This window comes from Mobula hypostoma, chromosome 3 (genome assembly GCF_963921235.1).
Source record: "Mobula hypostoma chromosome 3, sMobHyp1.1, whole genome shotgun sequence".
Taxonomy (NCBI): Eukaryota; Metazoa; Chordata; class Chondrichthyes; order Myliobatiformes; family Myliobatidae; genus Mobula; species Mobula hypostoma.
The window spans coordinates 30,768,347-30,793,717 of record NC_086099.1 but is presented as its reverse complement, the minus strand read 5'-3'; the positions used below and the strand labels follow the sequence as shown (position 1 = coordinate 30,793,717).

The window sequence follows — 25,371 nt, the reverse complement described above, 5'->3', positions numbered from 1 at the left end:
TCTAGCTTGTTCAACCCAACCTCTGCTCTCGCCATTTAGCTGCTTCTATACTGCCTACTTAGTGCATGCAACCTGAACAAATTTCTTCCACGTTTTGTTCTGAAGCATAACAGCTGGTTATGGCAAAGAGCACGGGACCTTAAACAATTTGATCGTGGCTGAGGGAGACATCCTGGGCTGATTACCAGGCGAAATTCCTGCTGCGCATTGCATGTTGTTACAAGATACTCAATGGAGTAGGTAAATAATATTCAACTTAATGCTCCAGTTGACATGTCAAGTTCTGAGCTGGAGGCTGAACCTTCAACGTCCCTATACTGGAAGTTTAAGATGATCATCTGAGCCTAGAAGGCACTTAGAAACTCATAATGAATAACTATTCAGGTCATATGTGAATTAAAGTTCCATGCCATAACACTGGCAGAACTGAGATCATTCTGCTGGACTCTGATGACAACTGTCTCCTTCTGTCTTCAGCATTATCCTGTTCTTTTGACTGATCTAGTGCCACATATATGTTTACAGTGCTGTTTAACCTTAAGCTGTACCAGTTCACCAAGAATACTTCTTCCTATAAGCAGGGTACTTTTCTGTTTCTATTTAATTCCTCTCACAGGTTAAAACACCAACTTCCATTCTCTCAATTTAATATACTTCCCCATCTTTATCTTTTATACATTTTAACAACATAGAACTTTGCAGCATGAATAATTTCTCAAATTCCTTCTGAGCCATCATCTCCAGATCAGCCTGGATCCCAATGTCAAGGAAATTAACATCGTTCTGACTTGCATTTTAAAATCACTCCATGCTCTTACTCAATTCTGTGTTGAAAATTATCTTCAGTAGTGACACTCAGCCATTTTCATTTTGTAGTCATTTGATTCCAGTTAATGCCTTCCAAAATTCGATCTTCTTGATAATGCATTTTGCCAGTTACTTTGCCTTGCATCCTACATGGTGTCAAGTTTTACTTCCACCCCCTGCCTGCCACTGCAAAGTGTTCTGTCATGTACAAATGCACTGTGCATCCAAACTGTTGTCGCTTATCCATTAACACTGTTGAAACCAATGCTATGTATCTTAATGGCTGATGTTCAACTCGGAAATCACTGCTTTCTGTGCACACATACACTCAGTGATCACTTTATTAGGTACACCTGTACACCTGCTCATTAATGCAAATTTCTAATCAGCCAATCATGTGGATGAAACTCAATGCATAAAAGCATGCAGACATGGTCAAGAGGTTCAGTTGTTGTTTAGACCAAACATCTGAATTGGGAAGAAATGTGACCACGGAATGATTGTTGGTGTGAGGCAGGGTGGTTTGAGTACCTCAGAAACTGTCGATCTCTGGGGATTTTCACCCACAACTTAGAGTTTACAGGAAATGTTGCGATCAACAAAAACATCCAGTGAGCAAAACATTCTGTGGACAAAAAATCCTTGTTAATGAGAGAGGTCAGAGGAGACTGTCCAGATTGGTTCAGTCTGACAGGAAAGTTACGTTAACCTGAATAATCACATGTTATAGCAGAAGAACATCTCTGAACACACAGGTCAAACCTTGAAGCACAGCAGCAGAAGACAATTAACAACACACTCAGTGGCCACTTTGTTAGGTACCCCTGTGCCTAATAAAGTTCTGTCTATTAAATCACTTTCATAATAAATGCTATACTACTCATGTTATTCACACATACAGTGCTACCTCAGCTTTAGTAGAGATATGTAGAAAGAGCTTTCATCAGTGCAGCAAAGACCCATTCATAAGCACAACACACTATCGTGGATGGACATTTTCTGAATTTCAGCAACAAAGCCAGAACTTAAAAGCAAAACAACTTCTTGTTGGTCTGCTGCAATGCCCTGGCGAATATTTGTTGCTCAGGAAACCTCAATAAGTAACAGACCATTTGGTCATCACCGCGTTGTTGTTTGTGGGAGTGTGACCTGTTTAAGTTTGTTGCTATGTTGCCTGTCTTGCACTGCCAGTCATCTGAGCTGTACCATAGGGGTCAGTGATGGTGTCTCAGTTTTTAAGAGTTCGTACCAATGACTATATGAATTGATAAAACACAAGAAGTGCTGGAGGAACTCAGCAGGTCAGAAAGCACCTATGGAGAGGAATAAACCGTTGACGTCTCAGGCTGAGACCCTTTATCAGGACCATGAAGAACTATGAATTGGGAGCAGGGGTAGACCAGAAGGTTACTCCAGCCTCCTTCACCATTTACAATAATCACAGCAGATCAGATTGTAGCATTCACTCTGCATTCTTGTCCACAAATCCATCATTCCAAGTACAGATCCACCTCTATCTTAAAAAATCTCACCTGCTTCCATTGCTCTTTGAAGAAATGAGTTCCAATGACTAACAGCATTCTGGGAGAGTACAAAATGCCTTGTTTGTTTAAATCAGGGGTTCTTAACCTGGGGTCTGTGAACTTGGATGGGGAAAAAAATTACAACTTTATCTTCACTACCTTGAACTGCAATTCAGCATTTCCTTCAATTATGAATTACAAACCACAGAAGTATCAGCAGTACCTGTGACTTTGTCAGCAACAAAAATCACAGATATTTTCATATGACATTGCAGTTGATATAAAATATCTCAAATAAAATGTAATTTAACTTACCTATATTTTAAAAGCATAGTCTTGTTATTTAATGTGCTAAGAAGCACATATATTACTATATCACAATTTTTTTTAAAATTGATAACTATTTCAGTATAATTAGTTTCTTTTGTAATTGTGTATATTTTATTTTATATATTTAAAAATACATTATTTTGAGAAGGGGTGCATAGACTTCACCGGACTGCCAAAAGGGCCCATGGCATAGAAAAGGTTAAGAGCCCCTGGTTTGAATGATGATGCTTTATTTTTAAACTGTGACCTCTAGGGGCAGTAGAGGAACGTAGCAGTTAGCACAATTGTTTTATAGCACCTGCAATCACCTTTTGAGGTTGGATTCCAGCTACTGTCTGTAAGAAGATTGTATATTCTCTCCATGACCATGACGATTTCTTGTGAGTGTTTTGGTTTCCCCCCACACTCCAAAGTAGTACAGTGAGGGGTAGTAAATTGTGGGCATGCCATGATGTCACCAAAAGCTGCCCCCAGCACAGTACTGATTTAATTCAATGCAAATGTATATTTCAATATACATTTGACAAATAAAACTTATCTTTATCTTTACTTCTGGGTTCTCCCATAAGAGAGTTAATTATTTAGCACCTTTGGAACTATTCCAACACCAACCCCATTTTATTTTCCCACAGTCCAATCAATTCCTTCCAGGTTCTACCACTCTCTGAAGTGCCAGGGAAAATTTACAGTGGCCAACTAGCCAACAGATCAGCACACTTTTAAGTTGAGTGAGACAATCAGAGGAGTAGGCAGAAGCACACATGATCACAGGGAGAACGTTCAAACTCCATGTCGGAATTGAACTTGGGTCACTGATGCTGTGAGGCAGCAGCTAAACAAGCAGTGATGTTTACAACACCAGTAATATTATGTCTTCACTGCCCTCTGAAAGGACCCAGCAAGCAGGACAAAGAAGCAGACAGGAAAATTATTGCGGACATTACTCATCCAGCAAAAAAAACTGCCTTTTCCTAAAGTTCCCTTCTGCTAAGTGTGATAGGGCTATTAAACAAAAACTTCACACCATTTTAAATGTTTCTTTGCCCTAGGCAGTTAGTCTCATTAACTATTTTAGTTAGACACTCCAACCCCCTCTATCTATTGCCTCAGTCACTGTAATGTACTATAACGCTTTAAATCACGTTTTATAAATTTGTTTACATTGTAAATGTGCTGGTATTAATGTATTTGTGTACATTTTATTTCATATCTGTACTGTTAACTATTTTTATATAACTCAACAATTATACTTAAAATGTTACCTTTTTGATGCAATTCACACTAACACAGCACAGCAATTCCTAATAAATGTATATGGTGAATATAGTTAGTTCTTGAAGATAGTTGCAACATAGAAAACCTACAGCACAATACAGGCCCTTCGGCCCACGAAGTTGTGCCAAACATGTCCCTACCTTAGAAATTACCAGGCTTACCTATAGCCCTCTATTTTTCTAAGCTCCATGTACCTATCCAAAAGTCGCTTAAAAGACCCTATCGGATCTGCCTCTACCACCGTTGCGGGCAGATGATTCCACGCACTCACCACTCTCTGAGTAAAAAACTTACCCCTGATGTCTCCTCTGTACCTACACCCCAGCAGCTTAAACCTGTGTCCTCTTGTGGCAACCATTTCAGCCCTGGAGAAAAGCCTCTGACTATCCACACGATCAGTGCCTCTCATCATCTTATACTCCTCTATCAGGTCACCTCTCATCCTCCGTCGCTCCAAGGAGAAAAGGCCGAGTTCACTCAACCTATTCTCATAAGGCCTGCTCCCCAATCCAGGCAACATCCTTGTAAATCTCTGTATCATTTCTATGGTTTCCACATCCTTCCTGTAGTGAGGCGACCAGAACTGAGCACAGTACTCCAAGTGGGGTCTGACCAGGGTCCTATATAGCTGCAACATTACCTTTTGGCTCCTAAATTCAATTCCATGATTGATGAAGGCCAATACACCGTACGCCTTCTTAACCACAGCGTTAACCTGCGCAGTTGCTTTGAATGTCCTATAGACTCAGACCCCAAGATCCCTCTGATCCTCCACACTGCCAAGAGTCTTACCATTAATACTATATTCTGCCATCATATTTGACCTACCAAAACGAACCACTTCATACTTATCTGGGTTGAACTCCATCTGCTACTTCTCAGCCCAGTTTTACATCCTATCAATGTCCTGCTGTAACCTCTGACAGTCCTCCACACTATCCACAACACCCCCAACCTTTGTGTCATCAGTAAATTTACTAACCCATCCCTTCACTTCCTCATCAAGATCATTTATAAAAATCACGAAGAGTAAGGGTCCCAGAAGAGATCCCTGAGGCACATCACTGGTGACCGACCTCCATGCAGAATGTGACCCGTCTACAACCACCCTTTGCCTTCTGTGGGCAAGCCAGTTCTGGATCCACAAAGCAATGTCCCCTTGGATCCCATGCCCACTTACTTTCTCAATAAGCCTTGCATGGGGTACCTTATCAAATGCCTTGCTGAAATCCATATACACTACATCTACTGCTCTTCCTTCATCAATGTGTTTAGTCACATCCTCAAAAAATTCAATCAGGCTCGTAAGGCACGACCTGCCCTTGACAAAGCCATGCTGGCTATTCCTAATCATATTATACCTCTCCAAATGTTCATAAACCCTGCCTCTCAGGATCTTCTCCATCAACTAACCAACCACTGAGGTAAGACTCGCTGGTCTGTAATTTCCTGGGCTATCTCTACTCCCTTTCTTGAATAAAGGAACAACATCTGCAACCCTCCAATCCTCCGGAACCTCTCCCGTTCCCATTGATGATGCAAAGATCATCGACAAAGCCTCAGCAATCTCCTCCCTCACCTCCCACAGTAGCCTGGGTACATCTCATCTGGTCCCGGCAACTTATCCAACTTGATGCTTTCCAAAAGCTCCAGCACATCTTCATTTTTAATATCTACATGCTCAAGCTTTTCAGTCTGCTGCAAGTCATCACTACAATCACCAAGATCCTTTTCTATAGTGAATACTGAAGTGAAATATTCATTAAGTACCTCTGCTATTTCCTCCCGTTCCATACATACTTTCCCACTGTCACACTTGATAGGTCCTATTCTTTCACGTCTTATGCTCTTGCTCTTCACATACTTGTAGAATGCCTTGGGGTTTTCCTTAATCCTGCCCACCAAGGCCTTCTCATAGCCCCTTCTGGCTCTCCTAATTTCCTTCTTAAGCTCCTTCCTATTAGCCTTATAATCTTCTGGATCTCTAACATTACCTAGCTCTCTGAACCTTTTGTAAGCTTTTCTCTTCTTCTTGACTAGATTTATTACAGCCTTTGTACACCATGTTTCCTGTACCCTACCATAAATTCCCTGTCTCATTGGAACGTACCTGTGCAGAACTCCACACAAATATCCCCTGAACATTTGCCACATTTCTTCCGTACTTTTCCCTGAGAACATCTGTTTCCAATTTAAGCTTCCAATTTCCTGCCTGATAGCCTCATAATTCCCCTTACTCCAATTAAACGCTTTTCTAACTTGCCTGTTCCTATCTCCCTCCAGTGCTATTGCATCACATTACTGGCTATATATGCTGCAGTGATTTAAGTGCAACCAAAGTTGGACACAATGTCCATATCCTGTAAGTAAATGAAAAATAAACTGTAGGAGAATTAGCATTTAGGAAGCGTTTGCTGTGGCTTCAAAACTTTATACCTGCAGTTGCATAGTTGATAATGATGCCACTATATGGGTCAGGTGGTTGAGAGTTCAAGTTCTGCTCCAGAAACTGGAAGACAAGCAGCTAGCTTAATGAAATACAGAGAATGTGCTCCAATAAGCGTCTTTCAGCTGAGACAATCACCTGAGGCTCTGAATGTAGAATATACAAGATGCATATGTATATTTCTGAAGAACAAAACATTGTTCCTAAAGAGGGGCATTATATGTCTGTTACTCAACATAGCTTTATAGATATTTATTATAGTTAGTCAAATTTGTGTTATTGTTTTTAAGGTTATGATGAGCAAATTTCCTGCTGCAGTTCCTATACTGCTGTCATGATTAAACTTTATAAGACCTTCATTAGCTATAAAGTGCTTTGGGTAGACTGACTGTGTGGAAAATCTCAGTATGAAGTTTTTAATATTCTTTGGTTATACTAAGGATAGGGATGGGAATCCAATGGGAGAGGATATGAGGTTCCCGGTTTTTTTGTAGAATTGGAAATACCAAGTCTCTGGTCTTTTCAAATGTTATCTCCTTTGAAAGTGGTACTGGATCTAAGGGAATATCCCATAGTTCCAAGCACAAATTATCTCGCCAATAGGCTAGAAACTGTAGAACCCACTACATTTTAGCTATATAAGTATAAAGATATTTCATACAACGAGATTTTAGATCTAGCCATTATTCACACAAACAATAGAGCAAGAACAGGCAAGCTACCTGGCTCTTCAGGTGATGTAGCCAGCACATCCTTCTTGGGTAGATAATTCCAGAGATTCACTCCCCTCTATGAGAAATTCCTATAGACGTCAATTTTCAATGACTATCTCCCAATTCAGTAACTATGTTCTCTGGTGTCCCCTCATTCCAATCTTCCCATCTCAACACCTACTCTGCTATGCCCCCTTAGGTCTTTTATATTTCAATAAGATCACTCTTGTTCTTCAAAACTGCAAAGAATGCAGGTCCAATTTGTTTAGCCTTTCATGAATAGATCAAGTAAAGACAACCAACTCCCACCCCCAGCAAACAGTCCAACTGAAGCTGTTGACTAAAATTGCATTTTCCATTTTTACTTTTCAGGTGAATTTTATTGCTGGTTGTTTTTATGATGGGGTTTTGTTATATGCGAGGGCTCTCAATCAGACACTAGCAGGAGGAGGGTCCAAAAAGGACGGAATGTTAATCACAAGGAAGATGCTGGACCAGCAGTTCCAAGGTACGTTAGAAGATCCATTACTGATGCTTCTGACTGATAATATTTAGTTTGCTTCTTATTGCTGCCTATCAAGGTGCTGGTTCTTAAAATTCATATATACAAAAAGGCATATCTTTAAAATATATTGCAGTTGATATATAACAAAATGTTCGGTAGCATTATAACTATGTGCCTAATATTGTTTTGTTCATTATTTCATTTTCTGGCATCTGGGCATCGCTAATGAGGGCAGCATTTAATTGCCATCCCTAAATACTCTGTATGGTAGTGGCGAACTGCTATCTTGAACTGCTGAGGTCTTTCTTGAAAAGGTGCTCCCACAAAACAGGGTTTTTATTTCAATATGGACCCAGTGACAATGAATGACCAGCAATGTATCTGTATGTTAGAATGTTGTCTTGGAGACAGACCTGCATGGAAACATAGCTTTACACATCCTGCCTTGGTGCAGCAAGCAGAGTAAAATGGATTTTTAAAGGCCTCTGAATTCAAATTTACTGCTGTCAAGTTTCGAATGGATCAGGCCCACACTAGTAAAAAAACAAAATGCTGTTTCCTACATTGCCTATTGGTAAATTTGCAGTGTCACCTTACTAAAGTCATTATATCATTCTTGAGTGCCAAAATTGAAGCAATTTGCCAATTTCCAAGACTGTACAGCTGAAGTATAACTTTCATGCCTGTGTGTTCCACCCTCATTGAGACTAATGGTTACATTCCATTTACTTTTTGTTTTTCATATCTATGTAGCAGTCTTTAATGATTTATACAAATGAACAAAAAATCCATTTATTCCTGAGTTAGTTTTAATTTATTCCAAGTTACTAAGTCTTTTTCTTCAATCCAAAGTGAATCATATAATACTTCCTTACATAAGTATCATCTTCCACAGTTATACGTTACCTACTTACTGGAAGTAAGTTTGACACTGTGCGATGTTGTGTTCTTATATATTTATACGTACCGTGGTTTAACAGTAAAGAATCATGTTCTGGAAGAATTAGAACTTTTATTTACAGCAACAAAACCAAACCACCTTTTTACCAAGCCATGTTCCAGATCATGCTATCATTTCTGCACATATCAGAACTCTTTCTAATCACTTTCTTACACGTGATATCACCACATGCGATATAACAGAGATAGTAAAGACTCAGCAATTTTGAGTGTCTCCTGATACTTGTTTCAATTGACATCAATGTCTATTGACTATGTGATTTTTTTTTAACTTCTAACTTCCATCTACATAACTATTAGTCCTAACTTAATGTCACCTGTAAACGTGGATATAGTACTCCACTCTTTCATCCAAGTTGTTGCTTTTTATCGTGGGTCCTCATGGTGGCTTAGCAGTTAGCATGGCGCAATTACAGCTCAAGGCATCAAAGTCAGAAGTTCAATTCCGCCACCACCCTTATGGTGTTTGTATGTCCTCCCCGTGTACGCATGGGTTTCCGGGTGCTCCGGTTTCCATCCACGTTCCAAAGATGCACTGGTTAGGAGGTTAATTGGTCATTGGAAAATGTCCCGTGATTAAGTTAGAGTTAAATATGTGGTGCCTGAGCACCTCAGCTTGCTAGGCCGGAAGAGCCTGTTCCATGCTGTGTCACTAAATAAATAAATAAAATAAATTTCCATTTTCCTCCTCTTAACACTTCTGGAGCTTTCAAATGCTGTTGGTAGTTTGTCTCATTTCTTTGTTATGAAAAAATATACTGAGGGTTTATTTAGTGAGCTTGGCATTTGCATATCATCCATTATCTTCTCGTCATTACCAAACCAGCTTTTCATAAATGCCAATTCCTATTTTGGCATCTCCCCTACAGCTCCTAAGGCCATGCCTTCAAGTACCTTATCTGTGTAATATTTTACAGCAACTATTCTAAATCATTATTTGTTTTCCATGATTAGTGTCAGGTTTCTCCTCAAGATGTCTTTTTTGGTCTTACCCTACCATTGTGTAACTTACCAATTTCATCCATCTTTATACTCTGCTGATTTTATCACTGCAACCCCCCCCCCCATGCCATACATCATAATAAACTTACAGTTCATGTTGTTTTACAACAATGACTGCTCTTCAAAAATGTGTTTGAAATGTATTGTGTGTGAAATACTTAGTGACATTGTAAGGTAGTGAAAGGTGCTATAAAAGTAGTATGGCATATACAGTTCCGTTCTCAAGTTTATTTCAGATTTTCTTGATATTTATTTCCATTAACTAATTTTGCCATTGCAAAAGGATTTCTTTCTTTTGTCATTCTTCATCTCTGTCTTTCATTAAAATCATGGCATTCTATCTTTCTGGATCTAAAACCTCCAGCAATATTTAGGATTTCTGATTATTTTTGTAATTCTCTCAGCTTTCACAGGCCTGCTTTACTCTCATTATTATCAATTTCTGTAGATATTATAGTCCTTCAGCAATTCACGCTCCAGCTCTCAAGTTACCCACCTTTGCCCTGCCTTTGTCTTAAGTTATATGGCTCCCCTCTTCGGCTTTTATGCTCTGTATTTTCATTCAACTGATCACAATTTCTCACACACACAAAATGCTGGAGGAACTCAGTAGGCCAGGCAGCATCAATGGAAAAAATTACACTCGACTTTTCAGGCTGAACCCTTCAGCAGGACTGGAGAAAAAAAGGCGGAGGAGTAGTTTTAACAGGAGGGGGAAAGGAGAGAGAAACACCAGGTGATAGGTGAAACCTGGAGGGGGAGGGATGAAGTAAAGAGCTGGGAAGTTGATTGGTGAAAGAGACAGAAGGCCACGGGAAAAAAAAAGGGGGAGGACAAGGGAATGGGAAATGGTGAAGGCAAGGGTTCGAGGTATTACCAGAAATTTGAGAAATCGATGTTCATGCCATCAGGATGGAGACTACCCAAATCGAATATAAGGTGTTGTTCCTCCAACCTAAGTGTGGCCTCTTCACAACAGTGAAGGAGGCCATGGATGGACATATCGGAATGGGAATGGGAAGTGGAATTAAAATGAGTGGCCACTGGGAGATCCTGCTTTTTCTAGCGGGGGGAGCATATATTCTCAGCGAAGCAGTCTCCCAATCTACGTCAGGTCTCACTGAAACAACAGGAGGCCACAGTGGGAGCACGGAATGCTGTAGATGACCCCCAAAAGACCCACAGACGAAGTGTCGCCTCATCTGGAAGGACTGTTTAGGGCCCTGAATGGTAGTGAGGGAGGAGGTGTAGGGGCAGGTGTAGCACCTGTTCCGCTTGCAAGGTTAAGTAACCAGGAGGGAGATCAGTGGGGAGGGACGAATGGACAAGAGAGTTGCGCAGGGAGCGATCCCTGCGGAAAGCAAAAAGTTGGGGGGGGGGTGGAATGGGGAAGATGTGCTTGGTGGTGCGGTTCCGTAGGAGATGGCAGAAGTTTTGGAGAATTATGTGCTGGAAGTGGAGGCTGGTGGGGTGGTAGGTGAGGACAAGAGGAACCCTATCCCTGGTAGGGTGGTGGGAGGATGGGGTAAGAGCAGACATGTGTGAAATGGAAGTGATGCAGTTGAGGGCAGCGTTGATGGTGGAGGAAGGGAGGCCTCTTTCTTTGAAAAAGGAGGACATCTCCTTTGTTCTGTAATGAAAAGCCTCATCCTGCGAGCAGATGAGGTGGACATGGAGGAATTGAGAGAAGGGGATGGCATTTTTACAAGTAACGGTGGGAAGAGGTATAGTCCAGGTAGCTGTGAGAGTCCATGGGTTTATAATAGACATCAGTGGATAAGAGACAGTGAGATCGAGAAAGAGGAGGGAGGTGTTGGAAGTGGACCAGGTAAACTTGAGGGCAGGGTAGAAGTTGGATGAGGTCGATGAGCTCAGCATGGGTGCAGGAAGCCCCCCCAATGCAGACATCGATGTAATGTAGGAAGAGTGTAGGATGGTCACCAGTGTAGGCTTGGAACATAGACTGTTCCACATAGTCGACAAACAGGCTAGCATAACTGGACTCATGCCCACGGCTACCCTTTTGTTTGAAAGAGTGGCAGGAGCCAATGGAGAATTTATTTTGAGTGAGAACAAGTTCCGCAAGGTGGAGAACAGTGGTGGTGGAGGGAAACTGGTTAGGTCTGGTGTTCAGAAAAAATGGAGGACTTTGAGGCCTTCCTGGTGGGGGCTGGAGGTTGATACTGAAAATGGATTTTAATTACTATGAGGGTGATGATCTTCATTATTAGCAGTTAGTCTAGCTGTTGTTTGTACTATTTTCCAATTACTTCCCCCTCTTTTTTTCATGCTTCCAATGCCACTGAATGAAAAGCAGTGATCCCACAGTCATTTTTAATTTCTTGTTCGATGTAGATATCCAAAAATCTATGCTCGGTCATCTTCTTCTTTCTGCAGTTTCGGAGACATCAATAGATATTTTTATTATTTTAAGACATCAATCAGATGGCAAATATCTTGCTTCACCCCTCGACTTAAGTCTTTCCTTTGTTAAACTGGAGAGAGTGGATTCTTGAACACAATTTAATTTTGTTCTTCTTGTTTGGCACCAAGTGCTAGATACATCCAACTATCTCCAGGTAACCAATGGAAAAATGCATGTTGGTTTCATTTACAGCCTCTGTTCCTTTCAAAAAATTTATTTATTTAGATACAGCATGGAATTGGACCTTCTGGCCCTTCAAACTGCACTGCCCATCAATCCCCCAATTTATCCCCAGCCTAACCATGGAACAATTTACGATGACCAGTTAACATACTAACCAGTACATCTTTGGATGGTGGGAGGAAACCAGAGCATCTGGAGGAAACCCACACTGTCATGGGAAGAACGTACAAGCTCCTTATAGCCTATGGCGGTAACCTTCGCTAAGATGTTGTAAAAGATTTGTAGCTCGGGTTGAGGATAATGTTGTTGAGTAGCTCGCCAAGCTGGCTTGTTGGCTTGCCAATGTTTCATTACCCGGCTAGGCAACATCAGCAGTGCAACTGTGAATGAAATGTTGGTGATCTACATTGTTCACCTTTTATGCGTCCTGTGATTTTTATGCAATCAATGATGATGATGTTAATCCTACATACTGATCAACTAACACAGCCCGGACAACAATTATCACCTAATCGGACTTTAACAGACCAATCGCTGATTACATAATTGGTAACCAATAGAAATGACACATATACTCACACACACACACACACACACACACAAACGGACTAATCACAGGACACATAAAAGACAAACAATGTAGATCACCAAGATTTCATTCGAAGTTGCACCGATGATGTTGCCTAGCTGAGTAACGAAACATCTGCAAGCTAACAAGTCAGCTCAGCGAGCTACTCAACAACAATGTACTACTGTAATTTCCAGGCTATTGCTATAGAAAAAATCTGCTACTGACCTTTTTAAACATTTATGGTTTGTCAGCATTGTTGGTAGAGCCGGTATTTATTGGTCTTTCATAATCATTGAGCTGCCAGCTTGGAGCATCACTGTCTTTGTGGTGAAGATATCCACAAGGCACTGACATGTACCAATTTAGGTGATTGTCTTGTCTAGATCAGTGCTGAGCACTATGAGTACTTGCACTCACCCAGACAAATAAAAATTATCCCATCACAGTCTGCCTCAAGCATGGAAAAAGGCTGAACCATTAGGATCTGAGTCACTTTCTGCAGAATGCTGGGGCTCCAACTTGCCCTTGAAGCTGGAGCATTTGCAGTATGTGAACGGTCCAGTTAAGTTTCTGATCACTGGAGATCTTTAGATGTTGATGTTGAGAAAAAGCCCATCCTTAAATGTTGTTTAGGCCATAATGCAATCAGATATAAGTTGTTCAATTTCTCACAACTTTGTGTAATCTTCTCCAAGCCTTCTCTTCCTCCCTGAGCTTATGCCAAAAGTGTGGTCTCAGCTAATGCCGTTTAACGTGTTGAGGACTGGGATGCTATACCGAGGAAATCACAGGGCTAAGAGCACTACTCTTCAAGTAATAATCCTTTTCCTTTGTGTGAGTTTTGACTCTAACCTGTGAAGAGTTTTCTTCTTCTTTCCCAGAGACTTTCAATTAACCAGGGTCATTCAGGAAAGTGCCACCAGGATGTAAAGGACAGACAATCTTTTATCACATCCTGAGTTCAGCTCTTCCGTCGACATTTGATAAAAGGCTGGAATGGGTCTGGATTCATGTGGGCCTGGTGCAGAGCTAATTAACCATTATTGGTAATTGAGGAGACATACACAAGAGACAAACCACAGGACCACAAAACATAGGAGCAGAATTAGGCCATTCAGCCCATCGAGTCTGCTGCACAAGCCTATCATGGCTGATCCCAGATCCCACAACCCCATACACCAGCCTTCTTGCCATATCCTTTGATGTCCTGACCGATCAGGAAACAATCAACCTCCACCTTAAATATACACATGGACTTGGCCTCCACTGCAGTCTGTGGCAGAGCATCCCACAGATTTAGTACTCGCTGGCTAAAAAAAATTCCTCTTTACCTCTGTTCTAAAGGGTCGCCCCTCAATTTTGAGGCTGTGTCCTCTAGTTCTGGATACCCCACCATAGGAAACAGCCTCCCCATATCCACTCTATCTAGTCCTTTCAACACTTGGCAGATTTTATTGAGATCCCCCCACATTCTTCTAAATTCCAGCAAGTACAGGCCCAAAGCTGCCAAATGCTTATGTGTTAACCCCTTAATTCCCAGAATCATCCAAGTGAACCTTCTCTGGGCTCTCTCCAATGTCATCACATCCTCCTTGAGATATGGGGCCCAGAACTGTTGACAGTACTCTAAGTGCGGCCTGACTAGTGTCTTATAAAGGCTCAGGATTATCTCCTTACTTTTATATTCTATTTCCTCATGAAATAAATGCCAACATTGCATTTGCCTTCTTTACCACAGTCTCAACCTGTAAATTAACCTTCTGGGAGACTTGCACGTTGACTCCTAAGTGCCTCTGCACCTTTGATGTTTGTACCTTCTCCCCACTCAGATAATAGCCCACACAGTACACTGGAACAGAAGTTCCAAACCTTTTCTATACCATGGACCCCAACTATAAAGTGGTCTGTGGACTCCAGCTTGGGAACCCCTGTACTAGAAGAGCTCTATGGGTTGAGCAGCATCCGAGTAGAGGCAGAGGAGGAATTATTGATATTTTGAGTCAAAACCCTGCATTAGGATTGGGGGTTGGTAGGGAGATAGTCTGTATAAAGAGGAGAGGGGAGGTACCATTAGGTGATTGGTGGGCCAGGGTAGGTTGAAAGATGAAGGGCAGCTGGAGCTCAATAGGGAGGGTGAAGAGGTTTACTGGTCATCACCTCTATCCACCTTCAGTTCTGATGTAAGTTTTTGACACAAAACATTAGCAATTTCCCCTCCCCCTCCCATTTCTGCTTGACTGAAAACTTCCTCCAACATTTAGTGTGTTGCTCAAGATCACCAGCATCTGCAGAATCCCTTATATCCTCCAGTAAATGATTTGTAAGTGCCATTTGATGGTAATTTGAATAAATCCTTCCTTAGTTAATTAGTTATTTATTCAGCTGGTAATTTAACTATACACAGCTGTGGCTTGTTCTGATTTTTCCTCTCAACAAACTCCAGCTTGTGCAAAGTCTGCTCATTGGATATTATTAACACATAATAGCATTTAACAAAATTGAAGGATGGCAAAAAAAAATTGGTTTAAGGGATAGATGCAATTTTTTTTTGCCTGAGAGAGTAAATGCTGCTGTTCCTAGTACTGAACAAGAAGGCTCCAGTTATTGTTGATGTAAACAATGTGTGCCTAGGCCATAATTTCAGTCTACAAATGACCTAAAGCTCTGAAATGTGACAAAAGGCGATAAGGAAAGTAACCAATTTTCAGAGAACTTGGAAATGGAATTGGTTTATTGTTGTCACATAGTCAGTGGCCACTTTATTAGGTACAGCTGTATACTTGCTCTTTAATGCAAATATCTAATTGGCCAATCATATGGCTGCAACTCAATGCATAAAAAATATGCAGATATAGTCAAACAGTTCAATTATCACTCAGGCCAAGTACGAGAATGGGTGAAGAAATGTGATCTAAGTGACTTTGACTGTGGAATAACTTTTGGTGTCAGAAAGGTTAGTTTGAGTATCTCAGAAACTGCTTATCTCCAGTGATTTTCATGCACAGCAGTCTCTAGTGTTTGTAGAGAATAATACCAAAAACAAAAAAAGTCTAGTGACTGGTAGTTCTGAGAGAGAAAGTGCCTTGTAATGAGAGAAGTCGGGACAAATGACTAGATTAGTTCAAAATAAGTCCGTAAGATTTAGGAGCAGAATAGGCCATTTAACCCATTGAGTCTGCTCTGTCATTTCATGGTGGGTTCATTTTCGCTCTCAGTTCCAATCTCCTGCCTTCTCCCCCTATCCCTTCTTGCCCTGACCAATCAATAATCTATCAACCTTTGCCTTAAATATATGTAAAGGCTTGGCCTCCAAAGCAACCTGCAGCAACAAATTCCACAGATTCACCACTCTCTGTCTAAAGAAATTCTTCCTCATCTCTTTTCTAAAAGGATACTCCTCTGTGCTGTGCCCTCTGGTACTAGACACTCCCACCATAGGAAATATCCATTCTATCAACATTTGATATATTTCAATTAGGTCACCCCTCATTCTTCTGAATTCCAGTCAATATAGTCCCCGAGCTATCAAATGCTCTTCATGTGTCAAGCCGTTCAGTCCTGAAATCTTTTGGGAACCTCTTTTAAACTCTCTCCAGTGTCAGCACATCCTCTCTAAGATAAGAGGCCCAAAGCCACTGACAATACTCTGTGAGACATCACCAGTGTTTTAGAGTCTCAACATTAGCTCCTTGCTTTTATATTCTAGTCCTCTTGAAATGAATGCTAACATTGCCTTTGCCTTCTTTACCACTGACCCAACCTGCCCATTCTCCTAATCTGCCCAGGTCTTTCTGTAACCTCTCTACTTCCCCAAAACTACCTGCCCCTTCACCTATCTTCATATTATCTGCAAACTTTGCAACCAAGCCATCAATTCTGTCATCCAAGTCATTGACATATAATGTAAAAAGAATCTGTTCTAACACAGATCCCTGGGGAGCACTATTAGTTCAAGCTGACAGGAAGGTGACAGTATCTCAGATAAACATGTGTTACAATGTTGGTGCACAGAAGAGTACCTCTGAATGCAGTACACCTCAAACCTTGCAATGGATGGGCTACAGCAGCAGAAGACCATGAACCATGTGAAGTGGCCATTTTATTAGCTTCAAGAGGTACCTAATACTGAGTGTATTTTGATACAGTGAAAAGCTCAGTTTTGCAGACTGTCCATGTAGATTATTTCAATACATTAGTACATTGAGGTATTACAAAGGAAAATCAACAACAGCATACAGAATATAGTGTTATAGTTAAACAGAAAGTGCAGTGTAGATGTAGAATTCAAGGTTCAAGAGCCTTGATGGGTGTTTTGGGTTCCTTTTGCCCAATTTTGTTGATCATTGGTACTTGACCTCACAGAATATCTTTGGATACTCATTGCCTCTTGAAAATCTTCACAGATTCCATTCCTCTGTTTCAGTTTATAATCTCTCTGGAGAATGACCAATGAACCGGTAATGCATACATTCTAGCTTTTATTATATAGTTCAGTTTTCAAAAAAAATGATGTTGACAGTCATTGTTCCAATTAGCAACAAGTGGGAGGACAGCAGGAAGCATTATATTACACTCAGTACTGTTGACTCAAGCAGTTGTCTTTGTTGTCTTTTGAGCAAGGTTGCTGTACTCTATAAAATGGTCATAATTTATTTTAAAGAAAAGGATGGAAGGTCAGTCTGAGAACCACTAACATAACTCTTTTAATTGGTCAATAATTATCTTGAAGAAGGATATGGTTGCAGCTTATAGAAGTTAATGTTGTGTAATCAGCAGTATTTATCATGCTGTATTTCTTAATGGGATTAAGTCATCCATCTTAAAACTAAACTCCATAAATATTTAAAATTGTTAGGTAACCGGGAATCTAGAGTTGAAAATAATGGACTTTATATCTGTATTTAACCCCCAAAGCACTCATCACACTTTTGGCAGCTGCAGTCATTTCCTGTTTACTTTGCAGAGAAATAGTTTATCTTGCTGTTTTCTTTTCTAACTCTGTAATCTTCAAAACAACTGATTTGTTTCTTGCAGCATCTATAAAGAGTGTAACTATGTGAGAGATAGGAGCTAGCAAACCTAAGTTGCATTGGCAGTTGGGTCACTGTTTAGCTAAGGATAGAGAAGCCGCACTCAGGAGTGTCTGAAGGCTAAATTAAACATGTGAGGAGAAAGCAGTGGAAATTGAGGAGACTGACCATTAAGTTGAAAAATATCCTGCAACGTCCTCAGAGGGGAGCACTATTTTAAAACTCAAAATCATAGCTGCTGGAAATCTTAAATAAAAAGTGAAATAGTAGAAATGCTCAGTGGGTCAGGAAGCATCTGTTGAAAGAGAGATGGTGTTATGTTTTAGGCTGAAGACCATTCATCAGAACAGGAAAGTGAGAAACCCTCTTGGCTTTAAAACAAGGCAGAATATTTCTTGGAGGTATCTGCAGACCTGAGCTTTAGATAACTTTACACCAAATTAGGCTGCACTGTTCACAGTAAGACAAACAAAATTCAAGGTGCAAACTGTTAATGGTCATTATTCAGTGCATGTGTTTAAGTGAATAGTTTCAAGCAGCTGGGTGTCAACGCCTCTGAAGATCTATCCTGGGCCCAACATATTGATGCAATTACAAAGAAGGCATGACAGTGGCTATATTTCATTCGGAGCTTGAGGAGACTTGGTATGTCATCAAAGACTCTCACAAATTTCTATAGATATACCATGTAGAGTATTCTAACATTAGCATCTGGTATGGAGGGACTACTGCACAGGATCGGAAAAAAGTTGCAGAAGTTTGCCATCTCGGCCAACTCCATCATAGGCACTAGCCACCCAGCATGGAGGACACCTTCGTAAAGCAATGGCTCAAAAATATGGCATCCATCATTAAGGACCTCCATCACCCAGGATATTCCCTCTTTTCATTGCTGACATCAAGGAAGGAGTACAGGAGCCTGAAGACACACCATCAACTTTTCAAGAACAGCCTCTTTCCCTCCACAATCAGATATCTGAATGGACAATGAACCCATGAACACGACCTCTCTTTTTGTTCTACTTATTTATTTATTTTGTATATTCTCATTGTAGTTAATAGTTTTCTTCATTATTGCCAGTGTTTTCTATATTGTTATTTAAAATTCTTCAGCTGGAATGTTACAAATTGGAAAAAAAAAAGTACACTAGAACTTGCCAACATCTCAGCATCTTGATTTTGTATGAAGCCTATGGTTAAAGTCCTGTTTGGTGGACTTGGCTATCACTGCCACAAAGAGGGTTTTGGCCACATTTAATGGTGACACATTCTATATCCAGCCATTTATCTTCTTGATTTGCTATGCTAGCTGAGCTTCTTACTAGGTCTCCTTCGCACTTTGCCAGAACGTTGCCATTCAGGATTCCATCAAGTCAATCAAAATGCACACTCAATGGACACTTTAAAGAGGCCACTGAGCATATGTTTGTGGCCTTCTGCTGCTGTAGCCTATCCATTTCAAGGTTCGACATATTGTGCTTTCAGATATGCTCTTCTGCCCACCACTGTTGTAACGCATGGTTATTTGAATTGCAATCATCCACCTGTTAGCTTGAACCATTCTGGCTATCCTTCTCTGACCTATCTCAGTAACAAGGCATTTTTGCCCACAGAACTACTGCTCACTGGAATTTTTTTTCTTGTTTTTCACACTATTCTCTATAAACTCTAGAGAATGTTGTGCTTGAACATCTTAAGACATCGGCAAGTTCTGAGATACTCAAACCACCATGGTCAAAGTCACTTAGATCACATTTCTTTCCCATTCTTATGTTTGCCCTGAACCACAACTGAATCTCTTGACCATGGCTGCATGTTTTTATGCATTGAGTTGCTGCCACATGATTGGCTGATTAGATAATGAGCAGGTATACCTGATAAACTAGTCACTGAGTGTATTTTACAGGGTTTCAGCACAGTATCCAGGAGAACGATGACTAGTATGCCATGGATTGAAGTACTTCAGGCATTGGCTATATTTCCACCCAAAGTATCTGGTAATAAAGGTTGTGATAATGTGGATGTGTAGGAACCTGCTATCAACACAGAAACAATTTTCAATAAATTGATTGGCTCATGAGCTGAAGACTTTGCCATAATCAGAAATGATTATTTCCTTAATTGCAAATGATTATGGATTATTAACATTGTACATCTCAGACTTTACCAATAATTTAATATTTTAACCCGAAAATTGTGAGCAATTATAAAACTGTCAATAATCACTAATACTTCTAACCTGCAATTTTAAGGACTTTGATCAGAATTTAAAAAGATATAGGAGGAGTTGATAGTTTTTTTTTAGCCTTTTTGGTACATGGAGCTTTGAAAGCTAGAAGGCTACGTGCTAGGAAAATTCTAGACAGTTTCTAGAGTAGGTTACATGGTCAGCATGACATTGTGGGCTGAAGGGCCTGTAATGTTCTATGTTCTATTATGTATTGCAATGTACTACTGCCATTTAACATAGATCACAATATATACCAGTGATATTAAACCTGATTCTGATTCTGATAAAGGAGAATGAAATAATTATTACTCCAGATCTGATGCAGTGTAAAAAGAACACAATAAATATAAATATTAGATTACATATGTCAATAATAAAAAAAATCAAGCAACAGTTGAGGCAGCATTTGAGGAAATGGGTAATATTTTTATCGGGATCAGGCAATAGTTAGAAATCAAACTTGTTTTAAGTTTGCAGGGGTTGGAGATGTGGTGGAACTAACAAAGGGAATGTTTGTGATCTTGTGATGATCAGGAGAGATTGAATAATTCATGTAGTGGCAGTGCCAGGTGAGAGAGAATGATGAAAGCTTGTTAATCACAGCTGATATGTATAAAAGAGAACTTGATGGAGGATCTGAGAATAGAGGAGAGGGGTGAGGAGAAAGAATGTTGAATATGGGTACTAAATTCTGCTGATGCCAGAAATTAAAATAAAGAGAGTTTGATGGAACCACTCAGCAGGTTGAGTAGCATGTGGCATGAGAGGAAAAATGGAGTTAACATTTTTGGTTGATGACCTTCTGGTAAAAACTAGAATGCCTGGTTATCTGAAATTGTTAAATCCATTATTCACTCCCAAGAGCCGTCTTGTGCCTTGGTGAAAGATGTAATGCTATTCATTGAGCATATGAACAATGTTAGATGTAGGATTATGAAGGAGAATTAAATTGAAAAGCATCTAGAAAGTTAAGGTCACACATACAGAGAGCTGCTCTGGAATGCGGTCAACCAAGCTGCCTTTGGTTTCTCTGATGCAAAAGAGGCAACATTGTGAGCATTAACTGCAATACATTAGATTCAAAATAGTGCAACAAAATTACTTCTGCACCTGGAAGGAATGCTTGGCTGGCTGGATGTTAGAGCAGGAACACACAAAAGGGTGAGTATTGCATATGAAAGTGCCATGAGAGAGGGAATAGTGTTGATGGAGGTAGAAACATGACTCATTGAACTGGAGAGTGCCTACCAGTCCTTTCCAAAACCTAGTAGGGATGATTTGTACAGAGGCTTTCTTTTTTAAATAGGAAGAGTTATTTAGTGGAACCTAGCCATATGTAAGAACATTAACGTAAGATGTTGTATATTTATAGAAATGGAAGAGTTAAATAAGTTGTCAGTTGAAAGCATTAGTTAATCTAAACTTCTTTCAAGGCTTGTCTGCACTTATGACATCTAATATGCTGAGTTTTTCAAAATTATTACGTAGGACAGGTGCAGTTTAATTATTTGTGAATGTTTTATTGCTGATTATGGCAAAGGCGTTTCAAAAGTTCAAAGTACATATGTGTTACCATATACAACCTTGAGATTTCCTGTGGCCATACTCAGTAAGTGCAAGAAACATAATCGAATCAATGAAAGACCACACTCAGCAGGACTGACAAACAACCAATGTGCAAAAAACAAACTGTGGAAATACAAAAAGAAAGAATCATAATAAATAAGGATTACATTTTGAGAAAATGGGATGACGATCCTTGAAAGTGAGTCCATAAGTTGTGGGAACAGTTCAGTGATGGGTCTAGTTAAATTATCCCCAATGGTTCAAGAGCCTGATGGTTAAGGGGTAATAACTGTTCCTGAACCTGCTGGTGTGGGTCCTGAGGCCTATGTGATGGGAATCCTTGATGATGGATGCTGCTTTCCTGCAAGAGGTGGGGATGGTGGGAGGGGCTTTTCCATGATGGACTGGCCACATCCATTAATTTTTGTAGGATGTTCCATTCAAGGGCATTGGTATTTCCACACCAGGCTGTGATGCAGCCAGAAAATATACTCTCCACTACACATCTATAGAAGTTTCTCACAGTTCTAGATGTCATACTGAATCTTTGCAAACTCTTAAGGAAGTCGAGGCACTGCCGTGCTTTCTTTGTAATAGCCTAGGTCAGATCCTCCAAAATGATAATACTAAGTCATTTAAAATTGCTGACCCTCTCCACCTCTGATCCCCTGATGAGGTATGGGTTATGGACCTCTGGTTTCCTCCTCCTGAAATCAATAATCAGCTCCTTTGTCTTACTAGCATTGAGTGAGAGGATGCTGTTGTGACGCCACTTAGTCAGATTTTCAATCTCTCTCCTGTATGCTGATTCATCACCACCTTTCATTTTCCCAATGACAGTGGTGTTGTCAGCAGGTTTAAATATGGCATTGGAGTTGTGCTTAGCCACACAGTCATAAGTATACAGCTACTAGAGCAGGGTGCGAAGCTCACAGCCTTGTGCACATGTGCTGATAGAGCTGTTGCTGCCAATCCAAAATGACTGGGGTCTGCAAGTGAGGTATTGAGGCCAAGGTCTTGAAGCTTATTGATTAGTTTTGAGCGGGATGATAGTATTGAATGTTGAGTTGTAGTTGATAAAGAGGATCCTGATGTATGCATCATTGTTGTCCAGAAGTTCCAGGGTTAAGTGAAGAGCCAATGAAATGACATCTGCTATGGATCTATTGTGCAGGTGGGCAAATAGATGTGCCAAGTCACCTCTCAGATAGGAATTGGTATGTTTCATCCCCAACCACTCAAAGCACTTGAGTGAGTGTAAGTGCTACTAGATGATAGCCATTAAGACAGAATATCACATTCATCTTGGGCATCAGTATAGTTGAAGCCTGCTTGAAACAGGTGAATACCTCCGACTGATGAAGTGAGAGGTTAAAGATATTGGTGGAAACTCCAGTCAGTTGATCAGCACAGGTCTTTAGTACTCGGCCAGGTAACTCATCTAGGCCAGAAGCTTTCTGTGGGTTCACACTCCTGAAGGATGCTCTCACGTTGGCCCTCAGAGACTGAAAGCACAGGGTGATTGGGAGCTGTGGGAGTTGGTGAAGGTTCTTCCATATTTTGATGGTCAAAGTGAACACAAGGCATTGAGCTTATCTGGGAGTGAAGACTTTTTGTCATCTACGTAGTTTGGTTTCACGTTGTAAGAGGTGATAGCATTCAAGCCCGGCCACAGCTATTGAACATGTTTCAGTGATTAAAGTTTGGTCCAGAGTTGCCACTTCACATGTTGCCAGACCTGATGCCACCGATCTGATGCCACCCTTAGAAGGTTGAGGATCTCATGGTTCATCCAGGACTTCTGGTTGGGGAAGACGCTGACTGATTTTGTGGGGACACACCCATCTACAACTGCTTTTTATAAAATCCGTGACAACCATGGTTTTTTTTTCCATTCAGATTCTTTGAGTCCTTGAACGTATTGCAGTTCACCAACTTGAAGCAATCCCTTAGCCTCTCCTCTTCTGCTGCCGGAGACCACATCTTTGTTGTCCTTATCCCTGGAGCCTTTCTCTTTAGCCTGTGCCTGTATGCAGGTAGGAGGAGGACAACCAAGTGATCAGATTTCCCACAAAGCGGTTTAAGCATGGAACTGTGGGTATTCCTTATCCTAGTATAGCAGTAGCCGAGTCTGTTAGGACTCACAGTGCTGCAGATTTGGTGATGACCACATTCAATATCTTGAGTGCCTGATTAATGTTCGCTTTTGGTGGTATGGAAACCGTGTTAGGGATCAAGGAGGAGAACTCTCTTAGTAAATAGAATGGTCAGCACTTAATTGTTCGATGTTCTGCATTGGGTAAACAAGAGTATGACAGAACTGCCCGTCCAAGTACCACAAAGAGTTTATCATGAAACATGGACCTCCAATTTTTGCCTTCTCTGGATCAGCAGTTCAGTCCATCCTGTGTATTGGGAAGCCCTTGGGTCTTACCAACAAATCTGGCATGTCCGGAGTGAGCCATGTCTCTATGAAACACAGAACACAGCAACTCCTTATTTCCCTAAGGTGCAGCGATATTGCCCTTAAGCATTCAATTTTCTTCTCCAGCAACTGTGCATTTGTTAACAAGCTGCTGGATAGAGAGAGTTTCATTACTCTGCATCTCAGCCTGGCCTGGAGTCCTCCCCTCCTTCCTCTTTTTGTCTGCTTAAAAGTGCCGTACCTGCACGATGGACAGTTAAGTCTGCTGAGTCTTTCAGAGGATCATGAAACCGCCACGTCTTTCAGAAGATCACATTTCTGCAGGGAATTGAATAATAGAAGCAGTTATGAGAAAATGATTAATACAGAAAAGGTGAAATGGTGTTTAATGCAAAAAAAATGTAAATGTGCCAAAATTTGTGAAGTTGTTGTATTTTATGTACTGTTTCTCTATTAGTAGCTGTCTAAGATTTAATACCAAAGAAAACCTATTGCTCTCACAATAGCTCCTAGGAATACACCATAGTGACAGAAGGCTCCAATGAAAACAAAATCAGAATCAAGTTTAATATTACCGGCATGTATCATGACGGTTGTTAACTTTATGGCAAGGCAGTACAATGCAATACATGATAAATAAGTATAGAGATAAAAACTGCATTCCATTAAGTATATATGTGTCTATTAAAATATTTCAGTTAAAATAAGTAGTGCAAGATAACAGAAATAAAGAAGAGAAGTAGTGGGGTAGTGTTCATGGGTTCAATGTCTGTTTAGAAATCAGACGGCAGAGGGAAAGAAGCTGTTATTAAATCACTGAGTGTGTGCTTTGAGGCTTCTGTACCTCCTGTAGTGTGAAGAGGGCATGACGTGGGTGGTGGCGATCCTTAATGATGGACGCTGCCTTACTAAGGCATCCTAACACAAAATGATTAAGGCAGGAGTTTTCTTGAAACCTCTCCCCTCTAATAATGTAATTTTGGGAGACGTGTATGTGAACAAGTTTTCTGCCTCAGTAGTGCTATGGTCACATACGAGCAAGGAGATAACCTCTCCACCTCAAAGCTTCAGCCTATAACAATTGGTCAGCAATTTTTCTGGACTCATCCTGATTAAGGGGTTTATCATTTTCAATGCAAAAGAAAATTAATAATCACAAATTAATAAATTCGTAAATAAACACTGAAAAAGCTCTCAATTGTTCCCTGTCTACAAAAGAACCAAGTAAACTTTTTATGTCAGTGATATCAAGTTATAGATTGCTGTCAGCACTATTTGAGCACCAATAATCTGTGATAATATCTAAATTTATATAACTGTTTCTTCCAGCAGTACCTTTTATTTTCCATTCCCTGAACTAATATCCATGGTGCTTCACAA

General features: G+C 40.4%; 1 protein-coding gene across 1 annotated transcript in view; it reads left to right on the top strand.

The window, feature by feature from the left end:
* The window catches only part of npr2 (natriuretic peptide receptor 2), a 160,107-nt gene that overhangs the window by 18,327 nt on the left and 116,409 nt on the right, over positions 1-25,371 (top strand). Inside the window, exon 5 of the mRNA XM_063042843.1 lies at positions 7,467-7,602. Coding sequence (XP_062898913.1) covers positions 7,467-7,602 — 136 coding nt within the window. The remainder of the gene's footprint in view (positions 1-7,466; positions 7,603-25,371) is intronic.